This window comes from Drosophila miranda, chromosome XL (assembly GCF_003369915.1).
Source record: "Drosophila miranda strain MSH22 chromosome XL, D.miranda_PacBio2.1, whole genome shotgun sequence".
In the NCBI taxonomy this organism is placed as follows: Eukaryota; Metazoa; Arthropoda; class Insecta; order Diptera; family Drosophilidae; genus Drosophila; species Drosophila miranda.
The window spans coordinates 19,739,406-19,751,348 of NC_046673.1; the positions used below are offsets into that span (position 1 = coordinate 19,739,406).

At 47.0% G+C, this 11,943-nt stretch overlaps 1 protein-coding gene across 1 annotated transcript; it reads right to left on the reverse strand.

Annotated features, from left to right (window-relative positions):
- Nucleotides 1-8,598: 8,598 nt before the first annotated feature.
- On the reverse strand, nucleotides 8,599-10,051 carry LOC108165148. Its single transcript, XM_017301215.2, has 2 exons — nucleotides 9,757-10,051; nucleotides 8,599-9,554 (listed from the first exon to the last, which is right to left on the reverse strand). The coding sequence occupies exon 2, from the start codon at nucleotides 9,394-9,396 to the stop codon at nucleotides 8,797-8,799; it is 600 nt and encodes a 199-aa protein (XP_017156704.1). The 5' UTR covers nucleotides 9,397-9,554; nucleotides 9,757-10,051; the 3' UTR covers nucleotides 8,599-8,796.
- Nucleotides 10,052-11,943: the final 1,892 nt, after the last annotated feature.

Consider the following 11,943-nt stretch of genomic DNA (forward strand, 5'->3'; position numbering starts at 1 on the left):
GATTGCATGGCATTGCGTCAAGGGGTCTTGCACGGGAATGGTGCAAGGGAAGTGCAGTAACAAACGAGTTTCCTGTTGGCCAAAAGCGCGTAAACTACCCGGTTACCATACCATACCATCCCATCCCAGTCGCAGTCGTAGTTGCAGTCTCCTCCGATCACCTCCGATCCATGGTGTGGTGGTGTGCTGGTGTGGTGGCCAGTTAGCAATTTTTCACAATTTGCAATCATTGAATTTCTTCGATGACATCAGCGAACGAATCAGAGAAAACCGTGGCTGTTGCCGTGTTGCCGTTGTCGCTGGCTTCCTGTCATTTGATTTCATTTCGCTAATGTGCAATTAATTTGCATTTGCATTATGTGGCACCGGTTGTTGCCTGATGTTGCTAATTAGCTGTTGCTGTTTCTGTTTCTGTTGCTACTGTTACTGCACTGCCGTTGGTTGTTACTACATAAACATTACCTCAACTATCGGCCCTCGTCTCTCGCCTCTCAGCGACTGGGGTTGCCCAACATTTGAATGAGCGACTGTCATCGTTTCCATCCGAAGTTGCCACCATCTCCAGCAACCCCAAATAGTATTTCCTGCCACACAAAGAGCTCAAGTGTTGCAGAGCCACAATGAGAGGCTTAGATACCCTTGAGGATGAAGTGTTCCATGATCAGAACATTTGTTTGCCACCTTATACAAGTATGGAATACAATATGGAATCTGGGAGATAGCAGGGTCTCTGCAATGTACGGCCTTTCCTAGATTGCTGGCGGTAAGTCTCTGTTCAAAGTCAAAGTACCCTTTGAAAGATGAAATAAAGAAGCGAATATATATAATCATTTCAGCGGCTGACGCAAGATGATGTTGCAAGCCAAGCAGCCAAGCAGCCATCGGTGAGTGTCATTGACTAATGTTGCATGAAGCGCATAAAGCAGGCAAAGGTAACCACAATAACCAAAAATCCAATCTATGGACGAAACCGAAACCAAAACAATAGAACCGAAGTTGCAGGCTGCTGGTTGCCGCTTGCTGCTTGCCGCTTGCTGCTTGCTGCTTGCCACTGCAACAACAGTAGTCCCCAGCTGCGGCCCAGCCCCAATCTACGTCGAAACGTAGCTTCCCCTCCTTAGTGGCTTGGTTTGATGGTGGCCTGGCTATAATTTAATGCTGCTTGCCAGACTCCGCGGCTAGTCATCTTCGAAATGTGAATAGGTTGTAAACGGGGTCAGGAGGGGATAGGGAGGCGTCTCCGATTAATCTATTGTGGGCTGGGGCAGTGCGGGCGCCGATAGCCTGACATTTGTCGGCAAACGTGAAAGGGCACAAACTCTTCCAAGTGGAGAAAAAATCGTCGTTGTCTGTCAACGTGCCTCCTCCTGTTGCCCCTGTCGTCTGTACCCCCCGCCCCCGCCCACGCCACCACACCCCCGTTCGGGCCCCCACCGCCACCACAGCTGGCGTCTCACATCGATGGAACGCAGTCTGCATGAAGTTGAGTCAAAGACTGTGCCTAAGACTGTGCCTGGGACCATGCCTCAGACTGTGCTTCAGCTCTGGTTGCCACTTCGATGGCACTCGGCGTGCCAAAATGTTAAATGGGACAATACAAAGGAACGACTGGCCAGGGAGCTGCATCGGACGGGGCAGGGGGATGGGGTGGGGATCTGCAGAGCCGGTCACTTGCCTCTTTCCACTTCCACTTGCCACTTGCCACACCGGCAACATTCGCTTTGGAGCCAGGCAGAGCCAAATGTCAAGTCAAAATATTGCCAAAGAAACCTCAGCCAAAAGGCTGCATGCCGCTCGGTGGCAAGCCACTTTTCGAGACAGAATGGGTTATGAGGCACACGACCTGCCCCCACTGAGAGTGGTAGGGGTAGAAGAACAGAAGAGCAGGGTACTCGATGAAAGATGAGAGGCCTAAGGGCAGCAGAAGGTAAAAGAGAAAATCATTCCGATATTCAGAGCCGAAAGTACTAATTATAACGGTCATAATAAATAGATCAAATCGATCGATTTAATGCCTATTAAAAGGGATTATTACACACCCGAACAGCCATCAAGGTCCATCAGTCCATCTCTCTGTATTTTTCGTTCTTCTTTGTATTTTTATCTCATGCGATTAATATACTCGTCTACTCCACTCTTTATTTGGCGATAGTATTATCGATTATACGGATACTTTGTCCCATCCCTAGTGCATATCCCCGCGTCGGCCCTCTGTCTTAGGCGGATCGTGTGGCCTGGCAAATTGTTTGCCACTTTGTTGCAAATGTTTTTCGCTGTTTTGCGCAATTCGTGTGGCACGGAAATGTACCCTTTTTTTGGTCTTTTCTTTTGGCGCTCAAGAGGTTTTCTTCTCTTATTTTTTGCGGTTTTCTGTTGGAGTTTTTGAGGAATACCACTTCTCTTTTGTGCGGCTCAAGGTTCGCAGCTGCATGAAGCTGGGAACAATTTCATTTGAATCGATCTGATCAATGCCAGCCAGCAGCCGAGCCGATCAAGATGATCAAGACAGACAGACAGACAGCTGAACTTTGCAAGTCATAAGGTTTTTGCAACCACCGATCATAATTCAAAGGAAACCCCCGATCCAATGATGATCTGTCAAATGATGCAAAGATCAATCGGCCGGACATTCTGGGTCCCGCGATTGACATGTACCCCATGTGCAGCCGCCCCACACAGTTTGCCTTTGCCTCTGCCGATTGGAGAACACAGATTGGGGATTTGAGATTTGATATCTGAGATCTGAGATCAGTGATCATTGATCGCAGATCGCATAATAAATGTCCTAAGATTGTCACAGCTGGCTGTCAAATGCCAACGAAATGTCAGTGGCAGCAGCTCGGCCAAATGGCATTGCCAGCGGAGAATTCGATTCCAATTCTCGCTGGTCGCAGGTCGATTGTCGATCGCCGATCGTAGATAGCGGATCATTGATCGATGCCCAGTGTAAGCCAAATTGACAATTTCGTTGGGCTTACACGACTGCGCGCCGCACACTAACCTTGACTTTCAAACCAAACCAAATGTCAGCGAACCGAACCGCGCTGGACACATATTGTACATATTGTAGGTACATATATAGAGGTGGACAGACAGTTGAATGACTCGGGCATGCCATACTGGTACGGTCGTAATAAAAACAGAAACAAAAGTCAATAAATAAATAGACAAGACAAAAGAAGCCAGAAAAACATTTGCAGTCAATCAATCGGACATGCCGTACAAATTGTACACTTAAACGGATCACAGCCCAACGACGGATCCCACGATGGCCTGGGGAGGGGCTCTGCTCCGTTCAATTAGAGCCCCCCGCCATCGATGATCTCAAGGTAAGCATTATCGCCATCGATATCGATACTGAGAGCCAAAATTCGAGATTCGAGTAGTCCCCGAATCACAGCCGAATCGAAAACAAACAAAGCCCGAATCGGGCAAACAAATTACCAACAATTGCCATTAAACTAAGTTTCCATTACCGTTTAATTGCGTTCTGGTAGGAGTACGAGTACGAGTACCTCCCCGGTACTTGGATTTTCACCCACAAGACAAGCCCCACAATGTTCCCCCATTGATCGCCGAGTCGAGTGTGATTGATTGATGGACGATGGGACAGTGGACACCGGACACCGGACACCAGACTCCGAACTGAGACCCACTCGATGAGCGAGATAATCAATCCGACCAAGCACTATTGTCCATTGTCCATTCTGAGAGCGAGCCAGAGGGTGAGGGTTGGCGCACCCACAATTCAGTGGGGTTCTTGGACCCGCTTTCGAGATCGATTTCGGGCGATAAGATTAGAGGGCGGCCAAAGCGAACGAACGAACGGTTGCCTGTGAGCCAATTGAACCGAATTGAACCAAAACTGAACGCCCACAGCAGCAAGCTCAAGCTCTCGCCAAGAAGCCAGAGCTCTCAGCATGGCTTGGAAGAGGCAGATAGTGGATGTGGATGTGGATGTGGAAGTGCAGGCCACACATTCCTCAACTCTGATCAACTTTGTGGCACAGTGGTTTTGGGTGCTACGAAAATGGGAGGATAAAACACATAAAACAGGTGTGTCCGCTTATCCGTTCCAATTGTCGACCTTTAATTATTAACAGTCTTTAGGGTCGTGCTTCGATGACAACTCTTCCCTTCATTTTGTATTCCTTAGAGCACCAGATCTTCCATTTTGAAATCACTTCTTCTTTGTTCACTTTCCAGATTTACCCTACCATATGGATAGTTTTCTGCACTTCCTGAACAGATCGACTGTTTCCTCCATACTCCATACACTTCCCCGAGCCGATGTCCGCTGTCCGCTGTCCGCTGTCCACTGTCCACTGTCCTGAGGCATGTGTTGGTGGCTGATTGGTTTCAATTTTTCCCCATTTAAGCAGTACAGTACGCAGACAGAGGCAGCTCGAGTACGAGTACTCGCATTGTACACACAAATAAGGAAGCAATTTGCTACTCTCTGGCCCGACTTCAAGTGAGGAAACGAAGCAAGGCGAAGCGGGCCCCAATCGCCTGTACGAAATCGGAGCCAACAAACTATTCGCAGACAAATTATGCGCAACGCCAACGCAGCGAACAGAATGAGACCCAGACCCCTGGTTCAGTGGAGAGGAAGAGTGAGAGGGAAAAGCCCCAATTCTGTGGAAAAATTGAATTTGTAAAATTGAATGCGTTGGGCAATCGACTCGTGGACTCGTGGCAGCCAAGAATTTCAGGCCCAATCATTTATTATGCATACCAAAAGACACCTTCGCCTTCGCTGACTGGCCAACTGATGGACAGATGACAGATTTACTGGACAATGTTGCAGCCAAATGTGGCAGCTGCGAGAGCTTCCGTGGTTCGCTCTGGAGCTCCAGCCTGAGCGTGAACTCAAAAGTATAGCCGGGGGAACATCTGTCGCCATCTCCTCTCCTCGCTCTCTCACATGTCAAGGACAAGTCCAGCAACTGCAGAATTCCTGCATAAATTTGCATAAAAGCAAAAATGCCTGGTCAAACGAAAGACAATTGCAAATCATTGCAGATCGAGATTGAGTCTGTCGCTAGGCCGTTAGGAGAGTGTGAGCTCAAGAGGTGCGGCTCGGAGACTCAGACCTAGAGACTGCGATGGCGACTCGAACTCGAACACAGGCTCTTGGGTCACTCGGTCAAAGCATTTAGTACACTGGCCAAACAAAGCCCATGTTCTCTGAATTTATGTTGTACGATTTTGTGGAAAGGCAGTTTCGACAGGCTAAAGAAACAATTTTTAAGATGCGGAAAAGAAGTTAGATGGTTGAAGATATTATTTATTCTAGCCATATTTTTCGTGACAGCGTTTTTAAAACAAAATTACTTTTAGGTCATGAAACTCCTTAAGCAATGTTCTCTCGAGAAATCTCACAAGTCCTGAAGTCCCGCCTGGATCTGAAAAATCGAAATAAATCCAAGAAAGTCTTCAAAAACTGTAGACACTGTTCGACCGACAGGATCATGGAATTTTCTTCGAGTGCATAAAACCACCACCACAATGTCACAATGGTAGCAGAAACCACAAAGCTAGCTGCATGTTGCATGCCACAGAGCTGCTCTTCATATTTCAACGCTGCAACTCTGCAACGCTGTGGCCTGTCTGTCGGCATCGTCGCCATCGTCGTTGTCGTCGTCGTGTTTGGGCTGCCGCTTATCGCGATTTGTAACAAAATGCTGCTGAATAATTTTCGTATTTTTTGTGTAATATTTTTACGTATTTTGTGAGTTTTATTTTTGAATGTGTGTTTGCTTGTTTGCGTTTGCGGTTGTGTTTGCTTTGTCTGGATTTCAATGTCTTTTCGGGTCGCTTTGCGTAAATATTTGCCATTTTATTATTTTCTATTGACGTGGGACTAGCCGCAGCCCCAGCCCCAACCCCGGCCCCAAAAATGTTTAATTAGCCCATTGCGACAGTGGCTGAGCTGAGATCATCTGGCCGGGCCGTGTCTCACGTCTCACGTCTCGTTTGGAAACAAAGCCTAATGAGCTTCCGTTTTGCCGAGGCTGTTTATCTTCAGCCGGCCATCAGTTCAATGCGAAAGAAGCGAGTTCCGAGTGGAAAAGAGCCCCAAAGAAGATACACACGAAGAAGCTCCTGCTGCAGCTCTAAGCCAAGTCCAAACTTGTCGCCAATAACTGCTTACAAGAGCTGAACCAGTTCTCCAGATCACATTTCTGAAACAGAATCCAATGCTGATTGCCTCTAGTTACTCCATAATCAAGTTATTCGTTATTCGTGCTCATGTCAGCGATATCTCTCTATCTAAATCAAGTGGCAAACATTTGACATTGTCTGACTCGGCATCAGATGCACATTCGGATTCGGACTCGGATTCAGATTCCATTTGCTGCATTTGATGCAGAGCAGAGCAGAACAGAATTTGAATTTGCATTTAGTGTCTGCCTTGGGTGATGGCTTTATGGCCATTTCTGTGGTGCGGCAAATCATTGCAATTAACCAGCGTTTCAGAAGCTGCTATAGCAGAACCAGCACCAGCACCAGCCGAAGCCCCAAAGGCATCCTACGCACAGTGGGCTTTGAATGAGAAGAGGCGCCTGCCTCTGTCTGCGTCTGCATCTGTGTATCTATCTGTGTCTGTGCCTGTTTGTGGGTCCGAATGGACTACGAGTATAAGTATCTATCTCAAACAAGTTATTCTCAATTACAGCCTAACGGCCTAACGGCCTAACAGTCAGTGCCAGTTTGCCAGCTCGAGTGCAGCTCGAGTACCAAACCGTCCCTCGTCTGGGCCATCGGAGGTCTTCTGTGATCTGTGATCTGTGATCTGTCTTCTGCCTGCTGCCGTTTGTCCCATGGTGCAGTGATTGTTGTTTTAATTAACGAGCTCAGCGCCGCTTGACTTGCCTCAAGAAATCAATTGCTCCTAAGCCCCGTCTACCGGACGGACGGGGCCTGATATGCTTGAGCGTTTCGGTGCGGATTTCATTGGGTATCTGTCTGCGGGGCTCTGCTTGGAAGACATTTGAGACATTGAACATTGTTGCTCCAAATGCTATTTGTTTATTAGCTCCGACTGCGATTGCTTGCTTTTGGATAATTATTTATTAAGGTTTTACATGGCAGTCCCTGTCCCTGTCCCAGAAAAGTGCACATTCAACACACAGAGCGACAGACAGACACACAGACAGACAGAGAGGCAGACAGACAGCTGCAAGGTTGCTCTTGCAAGCGAAAGAAACCCACAGCGGAGCCAAAGCCAAAGCTGAAGCAGATACAGATACAGATATTGTACATTAGATGCAGAAGATGATGCAGATACAGATTCAAAGCTCGTCTGTGGCAGCTAATGGATTGAGATGTTCAACGATGTTCGTCGCTCGTCCCTGAACTCTTCTGCTGAACTCTTTTCATCCCAGATTGCACTGCCAACTCATTCCGTCTTGAAAACTCTGTAAAAGTACAATACTTATTAAGTCACTCGGAAACTGTTTGTAAAATTGAATTGAAATATATTCGTACCACCAGGTACCAGCTCCACCAGCTCCACTGCTCAAGGCTCGTGGGGCCTCCTCTTCTGAGCTAAGCTCCCAAAAAATTCGCGCAGATGCAACCGCGAGGAGCTCCGCGACCTGGCCGAGGGTGACCGAGCAGCGTAAGGTTCTAAAGATCCACCTGCCATATGAGGATTGATTTATGGGAGATGTCCAAACTGAAGGAGCAAATTATAAAGCAGATAGAGTAGGATCAGGAGCTCGAGCAACAGCAGCAGCAATCACCAGTTCTTCGATAATATGCTTCAAGAGAGAACTCTCAGGGACAAAGAGTATTTTGGGAACATCGGTTAAGTATTTGACTTTATGAAGAACCAACTAAACCAGCATGGGATTCTTGAAGTTAACGGCCCCTGATATTCCGCGTATTTTCCTACCACATTAAGCCACCAAAGTTTTTCCGTAAGCTTCCCCGTATCCACCGCGGTAGGCACGGCAAAATGCCATTCTACATGGTCCCCCTATGGAGCAAATGCAGAAGAAATTCGATGAGGAACAGTACACCTGGCAAAAAGAACACGCTGACTCAGAAAGGTGTGTCCAATAACAACAATTTGGTCAATTTGTGTGTATTTTACAGTGACTCAAGGCTGCCTTCTGTGACCGTCGAAGATAAGATAACGAAAATGTGCGTTTGAGCATGTCGCAGTTGCGTGACTCTAAATCACAAGATGCACCTGGATCCATAGAGCCCTCTAAGTATCCACTATCCACTGGAGCAACACAATTATCCACTTGGCTCCACACTCTGTTCCACAGTCTGTAGTCCGCAGTCTCCGAACAAACGTACAGATTCAAAAGCGCTTTCACGCTCCAGCGCCTGTTCAGCCAGCGGGTAAAACGAAAACCATTGGCCATTGTCCGGGTAATTTGTTTGCGCTTTGTTCTCTTACCCAATCCCCAATCTGCAATCGATGTCTTTGGACTGCTTGACCGACCAAGTGGATACGGTGCCCGGATACACAAGCCCCATACCCATACAATTAATTAACATTCCGAATTCAATATCATTCTTGAATCTTCTGTAACCATGCCAAACACTGAAGAATAAAGAAGATTACGGCTTAAAATGTTCTATAAATTGTTCTAATGTTCAGGGTATATTTCTTGTCAAATCAGGCAATTTCCATTATTTATTTGTCGGCTTTCAACGTCGGACGATTAATTTTTAGGTTTTTTTAGGGGTATTCTTCATGTTCTTCTGGCTTCTTCCGGTTGGTTCAGTTTTAGGTCAGGATCGGTTCCGTCGAGGAGGTGTGGATTGGGGTCCCTATGCGAACCGCATGCACTTGGCCTTCTGTGTGTAGGTGACGGCCCCATACTCCTCTACGATCTGGTCGATGGCGATCTTGTTCAGGTTCTCCAGGTAGAGGCGCGTCTTGCGCGACTGGATGATGTAGCTGATGACGTCGTGCATGTTGTCGAAGTAGAGGAAGCCGGCGGTGCCGCAGCTCAGGTCCAAGTAGCGGAATCGGTTCACGTCGCAGGTGCATCCGTCAAAGAGGAAGTATATGAAGTCGCTGTTGTTGTGGTAGCGGAAGACCACGTAGTTGCCCCAGGGCGCCATCACGAAGACGCGTTCCGCACACCGGAAGCCGGCGCGCAACAGCTTGCAGATGCTGTCGTAGCACCCGTTCTCGGACCCCACCACCGCCATCGTCTCGGGGATGCGCAGGAGGGCCGGGTAGTGGTTGGGCTGGGCCCGCGCCACGTCATGGGGGCCGCTGGTCTCAGGGCATGGATCCAGCGGGGCCATGACCTTGGGTAGCTCGGGACATGGTGGACAGGGCTCCGCCGCGACCGGTGCAACCGCTATGGACTTTCCCTTCTTTCCCTTTTTTCCCTTCTTTCCTTTGCCCTTCTTTCCCATGGCGAAAAGCTAACGAATGCTTCTTTTCTCTTAGAAGACGACGACTTCTTAGCTATGCCCTCCGAGGTACTTCCTCTAGATAAAGTCTGCAATAAGGTCTTCCCTCTTCGTCCGATTACTGGCTATTGAAGTGCAGTGAGCCCCAGGCTTGCATATTGCTAAGGACAGAAACAAAAGGATAAAGGATATACAACAATTAGAACAATAGTTTTGACAACCCTTGCAATATTGCTCAAACAAATTGAAATTTAAATTTAAATAAATTATGACATGCTTTAGGGACATGAGAATATCCTTAGCAATCCTTGGGCTCCGCCCATCACTACACTGTACGCTCAAAAGACAACAGATGGCACTCACCGGCAACTGAAACTCCGAAACGAACGTGAAAGGTGAAAGGTTCACAGCCTGCAAGGCAGCGCACTCGATGGAAAGCACTAGAACTAGATAGCACCACTTGACGACCGTAAGCGCACCGCGATACGATGGTACAAAAGATTTCGAGTACGCGAATGCGAACCGATGTAGCCGAAAGAAAAAATTTTTGTTCGGAAAATATATTTTACTTATAATTTTGACAAGATCTAAATTTTTTGTTTTCCGAAAAATAATTTTTCTCCGAGTTTTTTTGTGTGTCGTGTGTGTCGTCCGGACACGATTCTAGTTATGGAAAAATATTTTGTGGCTTGTCGAACGGACACTGACGCCTCGACAAAATGTCTGGTCTCGGCCAACTTGATCCGCAAATTTGTTCCCAAATTTGTGGGGATTTTGGGCAGCTCTGAAAGTCTCAGAATGAAGTGCCATTCCATCGAGTGAGTGTTTCCTCCTTCTATTATGACATTTATTGCCATTCACAGCAGCATTGCAGTGTTGGGCCGTGCATTCTGCCATCCTATTCCACTCAAAGGCAGTGTTGGAAAGTCCAAGACTGAATGTCAATGGATATCAAGCTGTCAGCCTGCAAATATTTAACTAGAATTCAATCAGATGATCTCACGGGGTGATTGACCATCCAGATGCTGCAGAAAGAGAGGGTGGACATATGTAAATTAGGCAATGCCCAAAGGGGGGGGGCCGCAGCCACTCAGATTAATTAAGTTGTGTGCATGCCAAGGAGTCGCCTCTCGAAACGACGATCAAGCGACCCAGCTCTGGCCTCAGGCCCACACATTCTTGGTCAATCGATGGAGACGTGCGATTGCAAAAGGATCCTCAGGTTCGGCCCCAGCTGTGGCTCGGCTGTGGTTTCGGCTAACAAAAGTGAATGGCTGTCAAAGCAATTAAAAGTCTGTGCACTCGACATCCAAAGGGTGCCAAGAGGCAGCGGCAGCGACAGGGCAGGGGAAAGGCCAAATAAATCACAAAAATATGGAAATAATTAAGAGTCAGCCGGAGAGGCCAAGAACCTGTTGCCCGAATACCATTCGGAACATGGACCCCGCACCACCGACCACCGTCCAGCGACCACGTAGCATGGACAATGAGCAGCGACTTGTTTGCATATTCAATGGATAGATTGAAATTACCCCCCGCACAGTGGGGCGAACGGAGCAAAGATGAAACTACATATTTGTATATCCGACAGGATGAATCACTCTAACAATTTTCACCGTGCATCTTACATCTTTTCCGGCTGGCAACCTTGTTCTCCTTCCCTTTCTATGTACTTTTGGCATCACTCTCCCGTGTCCTGTGTCCACTGTGCTTGCCAATTGGCTGCAGTCGCATGCAAATCTATTAGCTCCCCCCAAGATCGCTGACTAAGCCACAAATGACGCTCGACAGTTCGGGCCAGGTTTGTGGTCTGGTCTGTGCCTTGTCTAGACTGCAGTGGCTACTTCCATGGCACTTACTGTGGCTGCTGTTGCTACGAGTATAGTATTTGTTGTTTCTGGTATCTGGTGTTTGGTCATTTTTTGTACTTTTTTTTTGCTGTATGCCCAATTTGCGTCATTAATTTGTTTGGCGCTCTAATCAAACGGTGCCGGCGAATGGCGATGGATGCTGAGATATGCACATTCGAGGGATGTGCAGATACAAAGATACAAATATGAATATAAATATAAATGCTAATGCATAAATAGGAAGATAAATGCATGGATATGGATGCAGATACCAAGTGAATAATGTTGAAACCCTGAGATATTCAGAAAATCCATAAAGAAGATCCATGTTCTTTAGTGAATTGAAACTATTTTTGGAAATATTATGGAATAGCTTAGATGCTTTTCCTTCAAAAGATGATTCCCCCATATTTGAAAGGTATTGAATCCTCATTCTTCAAGGTTCTTGGATAAATGTATTTATAAACCTTTATATTAGCGACTTAGTTCATTGTCCAGTAGAATGCCCCTAAAAAAAGAGGTTGGGAAATTCTCTTTGTATTGGGGATAAAATACTTTTTTTAAACGTAAACAGAATAATGGCTGGCCTTCATCCGGGAAGGAGTGGAGTGGTTGAGAAAAAAGCAAAGACCGTGAGCCAAATGAATATCTTATATGGCTGTCAGCTTGCCCTTCGAATGACTTCTAGACTTTTTTCAAA

Coding starts and splice junctions, on each gene's coding strand:
- LOC108165148 (XM_017301215.2), bottom strand. CDS start 9,396: ATGGGAAAGAAGGGCAAAGGAAAGAAGGGAAAAAAGGGAAAGAAGGGA.